Below are 15,549 nucleotides of genomic sequence, written 5' to 3'. Positions count from 1 at the left end.
TCACTAGCCTCACCTGTGCCCAAGTACATTTTAAAGCTTCCATTTCCCTACCTTTCTGATCCTCCTTTTTTCCTTTATATTTCATATAGGATCCACTGTTATTTTTATCCCTTTTTCATCCCAGCACCGGTACTATATACCTGTGAATGTACCGCTATGAGAATCTTTTCTTACAGCAGATACCATCAAGTAAGTATAGGCATAAACTACCATATCTGGCCCCAGTTAACAACAGCAAGACCCCTAACACTATCCATTTTTCCAACTAGGCCTGCTTTAAGTGGTCTGCAGATATGGTTCAACCTTGATGTCCTTTCCTTGCTGTGTGCATACATATATCACAGGCACTTCCTGACCTTGCCTCTCTACAGCTTTTAGATATAACATGTGTTTTTATGTTCACCACACAGAATTTTTTATATATATCCACCCTATGAGCTCCTGTTCCCTGAAGAAGCCAATGTTTTGGCGAAACATGTAGGAAAATGAGCCCCCCCTCCTTCAACGGCCACTTGCCATCTGGCCCACTTGACCATTCTTAGGGTCACTTACAGTACATGTATCCACAAAATTTGTATAATTACTGTATGAATTGTTTATAATGTACATTGTATTTATGATAGACTATTAATAAAATTTGTAATTTTAGTATTTTTTGTTTTATCTTTTCTTCTCTAATCTTTGGGATGAATTGTAATGCAAACTGCATGTCAGGTATACTTCAATATTAGTACCTGACCTAACAAAGGCTTTTTTGACTGAATGGGCACATATTTAAATAGACACCCTCAAAAATATTGCTATTAAAAGTTTTCTGATAGAAGTGAAGGCTGTTAAAGCCACAAGGTTGGTGGGAGGGATTTCCATCAAGCTCTGATGTGTGTGATAATTAGATGTCCACAGACATTGACCATATAGTATCTCTTATGAGGATTGTGCACAGTGCTTTAAATATAACATATGGAGCTTGTTGATTGGAGCACAGAGATAACCTTATACAGTACACAAGTTAGCAATCTTTCACTATCCATTCACTTTACTAAGCGGTAGTGTTTTAACTGTAATGGAGAAAGGTAAATGGTTAGGACTCATCTATAGTATCTGCTAAGAGTTACAAATAAATGTGTGGGTTTAGGGGTTACAGATAACAAATGTGACAGCAGGTAAGACAAAGTTTGCAGATATATATTTCAGCTATGTAATTAGCTGTATGCAAACACCATTTACCTGACAGTCTAAAGGAGTCTGCTTTTTGATTTCCAGTGGCCTGTATACTGACATTCCAGGAGGGTTCACTAATTTTCTTGGGAAGGGACACAAGGGAAGACAAGACACTCTAATTTTGTACACAGTTCCTCTATGAAGATGTAAAATACTATTAGCAATATGATAACAGGTGGGCAACACAAGTGGGAACTTACGATAAAAAAGATGTAAAGGTTATGATGGTACTACATCTCTACTCTAAGTAGAAATCTATAAAAATAAAGATGCTAAGTGTTTTTGGATTGATTTGTGGCATTGCTTTACTTTTGAGTTTGTCCTTAAAATAAGCAATTCCTCTAAGTTACTAAAATGTAATTCCAAAGCTTTAATGCAGATTCTGAACATTTTTAACATCATTAATTTTAATTGATTAGATGTCTAGCATGCCCTTGTGCTGAAAGTGTGAATTTAGTATTTTAATGAGTACTTATGGGTGTAGTTTACAGATGAGGTTTGATTGCTACTCTGTACAAAAAAAAATAGATACATTAAATATAATTAATACAAATCTGCCATTATTGTTGTAGTCATTGGATAGTGATGGGAAGATGTTCTAGTTAATAACTTTCACCAAAATGGCATTCTATTTAAACAGTACCTAGACTTTATTATAATTTAAAATTAAATTATATGTTGTTTATCTATAGATTGGTTAGTAATATAACTTAGATGAGTAATACATTTAAGTAGGTGTTAATTAAAATGAGCAAACATTTGAAAATCTACTTAAGCATCTCTTCATTTAATTAGTTGCAGAATGATGAATCTGGAATCATTGTCAAATCATTGGTATTTTTGCCTTGAGTTTTTTCATTTATTTTGCAATGACTTAAAAAATGTTTGTATAGCCACCATAATAGACAGAATCCCTAAGTTCAAGGCGCTCTGAAGCCCATGGGTGAAACACTATATACCCATACATTTTGATAAGTCCTTACATCTACCCTGACTGATGATCCAATTCCTCCAGTTCACAGAATATTAAAGCCACCCCTCCAGCTGTTCTCTGGGCTTATTACCTCTACACCCTCCCCCCTCCTCCCCCTTGCTGTCCCCCCCTTTCCTCTCCTTTGAAGTCTATCCTATTTCCTTCTAATGCCTTTCTTGTTTCTTACTCTGGCATCCGCATAGCTACAGAAGCCTTGGATTATTTCCCATTCAGCATAATTCCATACATACTCTGATCCTCCCTCTTCACTTCTATACCTGGCAACTCTCCTAAGGATCACTTCAGAACACATTGTTCTGTTTCATGTAGTTAATCAACTCTTAGTCTTAACTAGTCTCATTACTAGGTCATGTTATATCGCAGCAGTGTTCCTGACTTCACTGTTTCTTTTGTTTCTGCTTTGACATGACTAGTCCTGTTACACATAATGTACTGTTTTTGTTTGTTATGCCTATATGTACCCAAAGTTTCCTCGATGAAAATATATTACTTGTTTAGATCTCCTGTTTTCATACACTCTGAAGTTCAGGCAATTAGCCTTCATGCACAATTGCATATATGTCTTAGTTATAATATTGTCAAATGCCTTTGTTCAAGATATTTTTATTTAATAAAAAATGAACAAGAAAAAAATGTTTGTATAACAATGTTTGCCACACATGTCACATTGCCATACAAACCAAAGCAATCCTGCAGATGCATACCTGTTGCTCTATAGCACCATATTTTAACTATGCCTGTCTATTGCCTAGTGCAGTGCTGTAGCCACCCCCCCCCCACCCCCACCCCATAGCAAACATCAACTTTCATAAAAATCAGTCTTTGGGCAAGACATGTCCCCATTACCATGTAATAATCTTTGACTCTAGGTACAAAAGCTTCACGTAACCATCCCACATGCATAGCTTATAAGTCATGAAGTATTCCAGATGCATGACCAAAAGTTATGCCATCACCAGCATGAAAAAAGAAAAATGGCAAGCACTCCACATAATTTGTTTGCAAAATTAAAAGCATAATGTCAAATGCCCAAGTCTAATGTTTCAAGGACATCTAGCCTCTTTTTCTTTTTTTTAGTCCTTGAGTCAGACTTTAGTTTCTCAGGAGAACTGCTTTGGAATTTGGAAGAGTGCGTTAGCGTATGCTGGGAAGTTTAGGTCTTCATAGGTAGTAACTACTTTAGGTTAAGCACATTATGTATGGTGAACAAGGACCCTAAGATGTAGCACCAGAAAATGCTTGCTATGCATCTGCAGGGTTATATTGCTTTATTGTTACATGGAACATAGACATTTGCTTTGCCACATTTTGTTTTTCCAGGTATCCAAGCATAATGCATTATTAACATAAAGAACAATATATGTTTGCTAGTGCATGTTGATAATATATTTATTTTATACTCACAACTTAGTAAATCCTGTTCTGGCCATTGCCATGATGATTGTGGGCATGTGAAGCCCAGTCGCAATCTCTTCCTGGATTATCGATGGGAGAGGTGCATGCTGGGTAGCCAGCATGCACCTCTCCATATCGCTCATGCGCAATGCTTCGATGGCCCTAGCGCCAATTGTTTAGAAAGTTGCCATAACAATGGGCAGCGACGGAGCAAGGTCTCGCCCCATTGTTATGACAACTGCCTTAAATTGCGTCATTTTCTGTCGGGATATAACGTTATTTTTGCTCACAGTACTGCCCACAGACTCCTGGGAAATGATGACTAACATTTCCCAGGAGCACAGGTGAGGGAGGAAGTGACGAGGAGCTCCACAGACCGGGATGTGGCAGATTAGGAGCACTACATAGCAACAGGGCATTACTGGTAAGTATAAAAAAAAATTCCCCAAATGTTTCTTTATAGGATTAAAGGTCTGTGATTATGTAAAAAATATTTTCAGGGTGGAACTCCGCTTTAACTCAGTTTCCCCTCCCTATTCCAACTTTCCCCTAAAATGAGCCTTTCTTCCTAGTTAGAAATGTTCCTCAGATCATTTAATTCTGAACTGACAAACATTTTATGATTTTCTCAGTGCCTCTTGTTCCTCAAACCCTTTCAGCTGTGGGTTTGGAATCTTTAATTCTCTACAATGGACAGTAAATCTCTGAAAGCCTCCATTTCTCCACAGTCTGTATTTAAACTCTTTCATGTATTATTTTGTCAGGAAGACAAGTGGCTTTTTTTCCCTGCTCTCCTCCTTAGACACTTCATAGAAGTCCACGGTCACTGTTAACAGTACTCTTTGTGAGTTTCTTTCTTTGCTCAAAATACTGCACATATCAATAATATAACAGGGGTATGATAGATTTAGCTTATCTGTGTGATAGAACAATATTTGGGAAAAAAATACAATCCTTAGGAATATAAATACCGCATGCATTATTGTGACCTGACGCGTTTCAATGTTATTATTTTTCTACCCATGTTTTATTCTTGATTTACTGTATGTAATATGTATGTAATATTACCACTGAATTTATCAAAAAGCAAGTATGTAGGTATTTATAACATGTAGAAAGTAGCTTGAATGTTTTTGCTTGAAATGTTTCCCTAGTAATGATAATACGTAATTCATGAAACTTTTATTAAAGTAAATCTGTCATATAGAAAATAAATTGTCATTTTTTTCTGAAAATGCTGTTTAAGCTGTTTCTTTAATCTGTTTGCTTCAATAGCTTCTGAGCCATTGACCCAAAACAAGCACACCAAATAGAAGAGGCTTATAGTCTTTATGGTGTACATATAATTAGAAAAGTCAGCTGGCCTTATATACATGTTTCCTCAGGTTCACTAATTCAGAAGCTACCAAAACCATAGGCTCGGAATTACATTCTAGCTATGTGTATTTTCAGAATGGGTTCATAAGCTTCCACCCCATGTTTCTATATTGACATGTTTTGTATGAAGCAAGTGCTCACCAAATACAAAAAGAAACTGCAGCCTTGAAGTGCCTTTACCTTTGAAATGTCTTCAGATATGTCCAAATGTCAGGGTCATACTTACAAGTAAAGCACAAACATGTCTAACATTTTCAATGCTTAGCACTAAGCTATTGGTCATTCACTATGAAAGATTACCTCATTATCCATCAGGAGGCAAATGCTGGTCATATGATGAATCGTTGTTGCTTTGCCTGTCAGAACATCCTGTCAATCAGCTTGTCAGAATATATTTTTATTCATTTGCAACTGCAGAATTTTTGTACAGAGACCTCCAGAGGATTTGACTACAATGGATTGTATTGTAGAAGCAGAATGGGATAATTACTGTGAATTTTGAAATATTTTCCTCTGTATTTTTCACCACTCTACAATAATGTCAGCTCTTTCTATTCATCTGGGACCCAATGCTTCTGAGCTGAATTCATCATCAATTTTAATTTGAGGAAATGTTTTTGTCCAGTCTACAGCTCAGGTCTTGTGTCTTTCTCAAACTCCCTTTTCTTGAAAATGAGAGTCCATTCATGCAGTGGTCACAGCTCCGACAAGCTTTTTCCATAACAACCCAAACAAAAATGTGCAGGATTAGTTTACTTTGATGTTAAATCTTTGGAAAATAAAATGAAAAGCATATAAAGCTATTTTCCAGCAGTAAAACATGGGCCATTCGTTAACTAAAAAGTATCAGATCATTATTCTATATGTATGTATGTGCATGTGAGTGGCTGACTTTCTAAATATAACACTGAACATGGTTACTTGTTTATTGTTTTTCTTATTTGACATCCAAAATAGTAGATTTGGTGGCTAACTGACTGAGATACTGTACCTTAGATATTTGAATGTCCAGCTCAGCCAAGAAAGTATTTAAGAAATGTATCCTGTTTTATATGCTTAGTTGCCATATTTACACAAAATGTAGCATTTTGTCACATTCATTCCTGATAAGTATTGTGTCATTATTACCTCTAATATTCATTCTCTGTTTAGAACCCCTCACTGAAGCTATATGATCCCACCCAAACTTGCATGGAGTTTCAATAAGACATAAGGAATATATGTTATCTTTATTTACTGATGACATTTTATTGACATTGACAGACCCCCATATTTTTCTCCAGACACTGCAAAAGCTGCTGTCAACTTTTGGATCTTTATCAGATCTTAAAATCAACACTACTAAGACAGAAGCTCTACCCATCCATTACCTTTCCACCCTACTCTCGTCCTTGCAGATGAGTTACCTCTATCACTGGTGTTCTAATTCCTGTAAATATTTGGGCAGTCACATAACGTTCTCTAACTCAACCTTGTATATTGCTAATTATCCTTCTCTGTTCCAGGAAATTTCTTACATGTTGAAACAGTAAGACTCTTTCCCTGCTCGGGAGAATAAATGTGCCTAAAGAGTATGTAAACCCAACATTTAATATTTCTGATATGTGCCTGCTGTACCGTATACTTGTATGAAAAAAGTATGAAAAAGTATCCTGTTCTCTGTGAAATACTTCCTTTGTGTGAAATGTCTGTTGTTCCTGCCTGTCTCTCTGCTTCCCTATTAAAAATTGACCACACTAAACAGAAGAAAACACCATGTTCAGTTCTATAGCTGTGCTGGGAACTCAGCTTGCTCTCCTCCAATTTAAGAAGGGTTGAAATTTAGGCCACTGCTAAGAGGTCCAGATACAACTTTATTCCATTAAAGGTCAGGGGTAAAATTCAATAAATAGCCAACATGTTTCGGGGGCTAAGGTGCCGTAAACCCCTGAAACACGCTGGCTATTTCTTAATTGTACCCCTGACCTTTAATGGAATAAATTTGCATTTGGACCTCTTAGCACTGATAGTTGCTAAGCAGGTGCTTACATTTCAACCCTTCTTACATTACACTAATAGCCAAGGAGACTGTGGAGATCCTCTGGGATGTAGAAGCTGCCTGCCCAGGAACCATATCATTTACAACAACATTAATGCCTTAAGATAACAATACCAGTAAAGTAAACCTAAGCGTTCAGCACTATCTATCCACTTTCCTTAACTGCTCTCCTCCAATGATCAAACTTGTCCTGACACCCCCCTGCACAGCCTTTCATTGAGAAGATCAGTGTACTGTTGCTTTTCTACCCCAGCTCTTATGCAGATGATAACAGAGGGAATGTAACCACTTATAAAAAAGGGAAGACTGTATTTACAATGTTTCATTCTTATTTTAAACTGGGTGGGTTGTTTTATAAGATGATCAATTACAATAACTTTAGGATGTCAATTTTACCCAAATTAATGTATCTTTTCTAAACTCTTCCAGTCTCGATTCCTCTCTCACAGCTTTAATCTATTCAGATAGCATTTACTAATTTTATCTGGCACATCAAATCTCACTGAATAGCCAGTTCAGTATTCTTATCTCTAAGATCTCGAGGGAGACTGGGAGCACCAGATGTGATTAAATTTTATTAAATGTTACTATGCAACACATTATGTAATATTACTTCTTGGTCTACTCAATATACAGCTAATAGATGGTAAGAAATTGAGGCAGGGTCTATTTATCCCTCCCATTCCTGTTCCTTGATCTGGTCCAACCCAACTAATCCAAATCTTCAGTTGAAGTACCTGTGTTTAGCTCTACATGTTGTTCACACTGTTAGTCTGGGACAAGTGTCATGAAAGTAATCTATCTCTTCACTATGTCCTCATTTGTCCGATGTTTTATATACCCAGTCATACCGAACAATATGGCCATTGGGCGCATGATACCTTAGGTCCGTGTAGCTGTTTTCTAACTCTGTCACTGTTCTGCCCTCACAATGTGTTCAAAGTACAAGGCTTGGCAGACAGCTAACAGCTTCCCAATAAAGACTCAGGAGGAAGGGCTAATAGTTGTAATCTTTACTGAGAATAAGTTTTTTGTAAAACTGCAAAACACAAATTATAATAATATGCATTAGCATTTAACATTACATCACAAATGCAAATAGTAACAGGCATGCTACAATACTGTTAAGGCACTAGCTAGCACAAATGAGGCCTAGCTGAATGAACTCCCTGACAGAAACATCCTACCAAACAAACAGATGAAATGTAGTTGAATTAGTAGAACATATACTAATTAATTGAAAACTAATGACAGCCTACTTACAGACTTATGCTTCCAAGGCCAGTATTAAGAAATAGTGGAGGTCTTTATCATGCTTCCTTCACTGTAGAAAGATTATCTGCTGGACAGGAAGTGGGTGTAATATACTACACTTCCTGTTAATAATGGATGCCAAATTAAAGCAACAGTACGATCAGTAAATATATACCTTATAATGATCAGAACACTCCCCACCTGGCATAATGAACATTATACCACTATGTTTCATTTTTAAGAAGTAAAACAACTTCAGAGATAGGTCTAAAGTATACCTTAGGGGTGCCCTGTCTCATGACTTTAACTTTGACCTTTCTAACCTTACTATCATTACTAGGTACAGTCTCGACAATGGGTCCAACTGGCCATTCGTTTCGGTGGACCTGAGTGTCTTTTAGTAGGACAACATCTCCGACTTGCAGGTTAGGCTTGTCAGCTTGCCATTTTCTGTGTGACTGGAGCGTCACCAGGTACTCTTGTTTCCATCTATTCCAGAAGATGTCTGCAAGACTCTGAACTTGCTTCCATTGCTTGGTGTAAAGACTACCAGCATTTCTAGACACTGAAACTAAACGTCGAGCGTTCATGATAGCCATGACTTGAGCCATAAGTGTGATGAGAACTTCATGTTGAATACATCTAATGATGATTTTGGCTTGCATAAGATGATTGCTATTACGCTTGTCAGTCGTTGTAGCTCTACAGAAGGATTTGGCTAGGTGAATAAGCTTTCTTATAGCTCGAATGAGTGACTTCCAGCTGGAGAATCTTTCAAACCTGTGTGCGCCAAGGTTACCTCTAGTAGTTATGGTACTAAACGCTGTTACTTGTGCACGTACTTCTTTGTCGTTATCTGGTTCTACAAGTTCAAATGTCTCAAACTGAGTGGTCTCTTCGATTTCTGATCTAGTCAAAAAAGATGGTCCTGAAAACCAGTTGGTGTGCTTAAGGGCAGCCGCTAGAACCGGTCTAGTCCCATGATCGGCTGGATTTTTATCCGTACTGATGTAGTGCCACTGTTCTGGCCGTGTGGACTTTCTGATGCGTATCACTCTGTTTGACACGTACATGTAGAATCTTCTTGAAGCATTATGAATATATCCTAACACAATCTTGCTGTCTGTGTAAAACTTCACTGCATTAATTTCAATGTCAAGTTCTGCAACGATCAAGTCTGCCATCTCCACTGCTAAGACAGCAGCACAAAGCTCCAAACGTGGAACAGTGTGAGCAGGACGTGGAGCTAGTTTGGACTTTCCCATGATAAACCCAGCATAACTTTGTCCTTCAAAGTCCATTACTCTAAGGTAGGCTACAGCTGCTATAGCCATAGTGGATGCGTCTGAGAATACACACAATTCTCTTTGCTTCATGGCAGACAAAGAAACAGGGACATATGACCTTTGGATGATAAGTTGTTCAAGCTCGATTAATGAGTCCTTCCACAACTTCCACTGCATTTCTTTCTCCTTAGGTAGAGGTGTATCCCATTCACTTTGTTCATGTTCAGTAGTGATTTCTCTCATAAGAGCATTGCCTTGCATGGTTATGGGGGCTACAAATCCTAGGGGGTCGTAAAGGCTGTTGACCGTGGACATGACACCTCTTCTCGTGAATGGCTTCTCTTCTCTGGATACTCTAAATGTAAAGCTGTCGGTTTTGAGATCCCAACTGAGCCCTAAACTTCTTTGAAGGGGCAGTGAATCTGTTCCTAGATCCAGGTCCTTGAGGTCTTTTGCACGGTCCTCTGAGGGAAACGCTTCCATGACTTTGCTGCTATTGGACGCTATTTTGTGTAACCTTACGTTAGATTCTGCTAACATCTCTCTTGTTCTTTTCAGGCTGTCGATAGCCTCTTCGTTGCTGGAGAAAGAAGCGAGTCCATCATCTACATAAAAATTTGTCATGACAAACTGTTTAGCATCTGTTCCATGCTCTTCTTCACCTTCCTGTGCTGCTCGTCTCAGGTTGTAGATAGCTACAGCTGGGGAGGGACTGTTCCTGAACACATGTACTTTCATCCTGTATTCTGTAACATCTTTGTTAAAGTCATTGTTTTCATACCACAGGAACCTCAGGTAGTCTCTGTGATCTTTGCGGACAAGGAAACAGTAGAACATTTGTTGTACATCTGCTGTTACTGCAACGCGTTCTTTTCGGAACCTGATGAGGACTCCAAGGAGTGTATTATTCAGGTCAGGTCCACTGAGGAGGACATCGTTTAGGGAAAGGCCTTCATACTTTGCACTGGAGTCAAATACTACTCGTATCTGTCCTGGTTTCTGAGGATGATACACTCCAAATATTGGTAAGTACCAACATTCTTGTTTTTCTTCCAATGGTGGTGCTATTTCAGCTTGACCACTGTCGAAGATCTTTTGCATGAAATCATGGAAGTGTTCCTTTATATCTGTCTTTCTGTCTAGAGTGCGTCGCAATGAGGTGAGACGCTTTACTGCTTGTCCTTTGTTGTTAGGAAGGTGACGTCGTGGTGAACGGAAAGGTAGTGGAGCTACCCAGCTGTTTGACTCATCTATAAAGACTTCTCTGTCCATGATCTCAAGGAAGAGGCTATCTTCAACAGATGGTGCTGGTTTGTCATCATCTCGCGTTCTTTCAAACACTTTGCATCCTAGCTCATCTGTATCTTCAGATGAGGTTTTGGCCTCCATGTAACTCTGAACTTTCTGCTGTTGTATTGGGTTGACTAGTCTCTCTTTAATCTGTATCCTGTTGGTACAGGGGCTAAGACATGATGTGCGGCCATTTTGCAACATGTTTGTTTTGTAGACATTCACTTTTGCCGGCTTGTGAGCTCCATCCAGACATACATCACCAATGATGACCCATCCAAGGTCAAGACGCTGGGCAAATGGTGCATTGTGTGGCCCATTGTATTGCTCTCTGACCTTGTGCACTCTCAGTATGTCTCTTCCAAGTAGAAGGAGAATTGCCGCACCTGGGTCCAGTACTGGAATCTTGTCTGATATTTGCATCAGATGAGGGTAGTGACATGCAATTTCAGGTGTGGGTATCTCTGTTCTATCATCTGGTATCATATCACATTCTATGAGAGTGGGCAGAGTCAGCTGCGTTTTCCCATCTAATGACTCGATGATGTAGTCGTTTGCTCTCCTCCCTGATGTCTTCACAACTCCTGAACATGTCTTCAAAGTATACGAAGTTGGACTTCCTCTGTCACTGAAGAGGTCAAAGAACTCTGTTCTTGCCAAAGATCTGTTACTTTGTTCATCCAAGACTGCATACATTCTGATTGCCTTCTCTCTGAGGCCTGCAGGATACACCTTGACTAAACATATCTTGGAGCATGATCTAGAGCTAAATGTGTTTGTGCAGATCTCAGTGCACTTTGAGGTTATTGCTGGTAATGCACTCTCATTTTGCTCCCCACCATGATCTTCTTGGGTTACCGGATTCTCTGTTTTCCATGGTGCTGGTCCTGGGTGTAAAGCAGACAGATGGTTGTCATTATTGCATTCTTTGCATCGAATTGTCTTCACACAGTCTTTAGCAACATGTTGAGTTGAACCACAGCATCTGAAACAAATGCGCTTGTCCTTAAGAAAAGATTTGCGCTCCTCTATTGTCTTGCATCTGAAACTGCGACATTTTCTCAGTGGATGAGGCTTGTTATGTAGTGGACACTGCTTATCTGGGTCCTCAATTTGCATTCCTGAGCATTTATCCTGGTTGGCCTCAAACTCAGTCGGTACTTCTGTCTTCCGTACAGACACTGTTGCTCTGCGTTCTTTATTGTGCACTGAAGGTTGTTTCTCTGTCTTTACAGAACTGGAGCCTCCCATGTTCAAAAAGGCGAAGCTTGGGTCATTGCGTATTTTAGCTTGATTCACAATGAATTTGGCGAAGAAGGAGAAAGGTGGAAATGCTACCTGATGATCTTCCTTGTATTTTGATGCTTGCGTGATCCATCTTTCTTGTAAGCTGTAAGGAAGCTTCTCGATTACCGGTTTCACTCCACGTGCTGTATCCAAATATGAGAGGCCTGGCAGGTATCCACCAGCCTTTGCCGCCTCCAGCTCTAAAAGTATGTCCCCAAGCTCTCTCAGCTTCTGATTGTCTTTGTTTGTTATTTTTGGATAATTTTCAATTTTCTTCAGAAGTGCATCTTCAATTACTTCAGGTGACCCATAGCAGTCTTCCAATCTCTGCCATAACATTGTAAGCCCTGCTGTCGCATCATGAACATGTACTGACCTGATTCTTTTGGCTTGCTCAGTGGACTCTGGTCCGAGCCATTTGGAGAGTAGATCAAGCTTTTCCCTGTCTTTCATATTTAATTCTTGGGTGCTGCTTAAAAAAGATGACTTCCAGGCCCAATAGTTTTCTGGACGATCATCAAACTTCAGGAGACCAGAGCTCACCATTTCACGGCGTATCAAGTATTTTGTCACATCTGTGACTCCTGCTGCCTCAGGTGGGCATTTTCTGGGAACAAACACAGGGCATGTCTGTGGCTGGTAAGACAGTTGGGATGCTTGGTTAAACCCACTATAGTCGTGTGGTTGTTCTCGTTTACTGCAAGTCTTTCTGCTATAGGCCGGATTTTTATTTTCCCGTGGAGGGATTATGTCACCATTTGTTTGATTTCCTGAAGGACCAACAGATTGGTTTCTGAGTATGTAACTACTTGGCTTGTTATAGTAAAGTTCTGGTTCAGTCTTGTAGCATCGAGCAATATCAAAGTTGCCTGCTGCTAGCGGAACCCTGGATGATTCTAATGCATCATTAGACTGTTGATCAGTGTCCATGTTTGCGTGCAATTGTACATACTCACAAGTGCGTTGGATTGCACTGAGTGGTGTCATCTGGGTATCTATCACAGAGGGCTCTCTGTACTGTTCTTCGGCAGCTCTCATGAGCACCTCAGCTTCAGCTAAGGCTGCTGAAGCTATTTTTTCTTGCTTGATAATATGTAAAGATGCTTTCACCTCTGCTTTTCTTCTAAGTGCTTCAGCTTTACTTTTAGCTTCAATCATATGATGTTCTTCATCTATGCAGCCCTGTTCTCTTATCATTTCAGCTTCACGTATTGCATAGGAAGCCAGTGCACGCGCGGCTTCTGCTTTTGCATGGGCCCTTGCAGCTGCAGCACTGGTGGATGACAGGTTAGAGCAGCTTGAATGTCTAGAGCTAGTGCGCTTGGACCTGGCAGATTCAGCACTAGCTGATGTCTGATCCGACTGACTAGAGACTCTGGAGCTTGTGCAGCGTGACCTGTTGGTTGGCATATTGTGTATGCTTTCCTCTGCTTGTGTATGCTGAGGGATGACTGGTGTAGTATCCTTGTCTGTGTGCTGCATGATGAAACAGATTACTTCTTTGTAATGTCTGTGGCTGTAGAGGTTAGCTGATGATGAGCAGAATGAATCCACTCTTCTTTAGACTAGGCCCGCTGTGTTAAAAGTCTTTTTACTGTTCTGCCCTCACAATGTGTTCAAAGTACAAGGCTTGGCAGACAGCTAACAGCTTCCCAATAAAGACTCAGGAGGAAGGGCTAATAGTTGTAATCTTTACTGAGAATAAGTTTTTTGTAAAACTGCAAAACACAAATTATAATAATATGCATTAGCATTTAACATTACATCACAAATGCAAATAGTAACAGGCATGCTACAATACTGTTAAGGCACTAGCTAGCACAAATGAGGCCTAGCTGAATGAACTCCCTGACAGAAACATCCTACCAAACAAACAGATGAAATGTAGTTGAATTAGTAGAACATATACTAATTAATTGAAAACTAATGACAGCCTACTTACAGACTTATGCTTCCAAGGCCAGTATTAAGAAATAGTGGAGGTCTTTATCATGCTTCCTTCACTGTAGAAAGATTATCTGCTGGACAGGAAGTGGGTGTAATATACTACACTTCCTGTTAATAATGGATGCCAAATTAAAGCAACAGTACGATCAGTAAATATATACCTTATAATGATCAGAACAGTCACCTTGTAAATGTAGTATCTCATAAGCTACACTCCTTTGAGGATCTTCAGACTAAGAAACATATTCACAAACACCCTTTTTTCTTTAATCTCCAAATTAAATATTACTTTTCCTCCATGTCACACTCATTAACCTTAGGCAAGCCCGCTAAATTCAAATCTATTTGTGTTTAAGGCCCTTATCAATTAAATTTAATATCCTCCTTTTATATAATTCTTCATGAAGAATTTCTGCTTTTTTTGGATCATCATTTGTGCATGCCTAAGTAGGCACATATTCTTCAACATCCTAGTTCTTTAAACCACTGGGAAAAAATATTGGACCCCTCCTGTAAATCCTTATATTGTGTGGTGCAGAGAGTAACTACTTATAAAGTTTAGAATTTATGGGTATGCCACATGGTTTACAAAAGGGGTAAACATACATTTGGGTACCATCATCCTAAATATGACTAAGATCAGGAAGTAGGGCAAAAAGAGGGATCAGAGCAAGGACCTCTCCAATAATGTCCTGCCTCTTTTACAAAAACAACGGACTATTGCGGTACCATGAAAAAAGACTTGAATTAAAAAAGCATAAATTTATTTCAAAACATGATAAAAAAGTCCCATAGGGGACATCAATTGTACATATTCATAACATGACATGCATAGACAATGATAATTGTTTTACAGCATTGTTGATACTAGGTTGGTATAGCTACCAACCTAGTATCAACACAGACGAATGGTCTTCAGTGATGACCTCATGGAACCATTCTTGGACCATGTTTTAGGATGGTTTAGGTTCATTGATGACCTCTTGGTCATTTGGACAGGCACTGAGCAACTTTTACAGACATTTATTGCAGAGTTAAACATTAACTCTTTCAACCTCCATTTCACTTTTTCCCATGACAGACTAAGCATCCCATTTCTAGACGTCTTGATTATTAAGGATTCCACCGGTCACCTAACCACAGACCTTTATCGCAATCCCACCGCAGGCAACACCTTGTTACACGCCTCTAGTCTCCATCCCCGTCCTCTGGTTCGCAGTATTCCCTTCGCTCAGTATCTTAGACTGAGAAGAAACTGCACAGAGGACGGGGATTTCTACAAACAGGCTAATGCTCTCCGCACACGATTGTTGGCGAGAGGCTACAAACGTACCGTACTGAGAAAAGCTTTCAACAAGGCTCTGGCCTTAGACCGACAAACATTACTATACGGCCCCCCACGTCCTAAACAACCTTATACGACCAAGATTATTACTAAATTCTCCACCCACCACCAGCAA

The 15,549-nt window shown here is 39.3% G+C and overlaps 1 protein-coding gene across 1 annotated transcript; it reads right to left on the bottom strand.

Annotated features, from left to right (window-relative positions):
* Positions 1–7,991: 7,991 nt before the first annotated feature.
* LOC141111085 (uncharacterized) lies at positions 7,992–14,261 on the bottom strand. The gene is made up of 2 exons (XM_073603078.1): positions 14,085–14,261; positions 7,992–13,860 (listed from the first exon to the last, which is right to left on the bottom strand). The coding sequence occupies exon 2, from the start codon at positions 13,622–13,624 to the stop codon at positions 8,504–8,506; it is 5,121 nt and encodes a 1,706-aa protein (XP_073459179.1). The 5' UTR covers positions 13,625–13,860; positions 14,085–14,261; the 3' UTR covers positions 7,992–8,503.
* Between the last annotated feature and the right edge of the window lie 1,288 nt (positions 14,262–15,549).

The sequence above is a fragment of the Aquarana catesbeiana genome, linkage group LG10 (genome assembly GCF_042186555.1).
Source record: "Aquarana catesbeiana isolate 2022-GZ linkage group LG10, ASM4218655v1, whole genome shotgun sequence".
Classification (NCBI taxonomy): domain Eukaryota; kingdom Metazoa; phylum Chordata; class Amphibia; order Anura; family Ranidae; genus Aquarana; species Aquarana catesbeiana.
The sequence above is the reverse complement of the archived record's forward strand: the minus strand, read 5'-3'. Positions and strand labels throughout refer to the sequence as shown.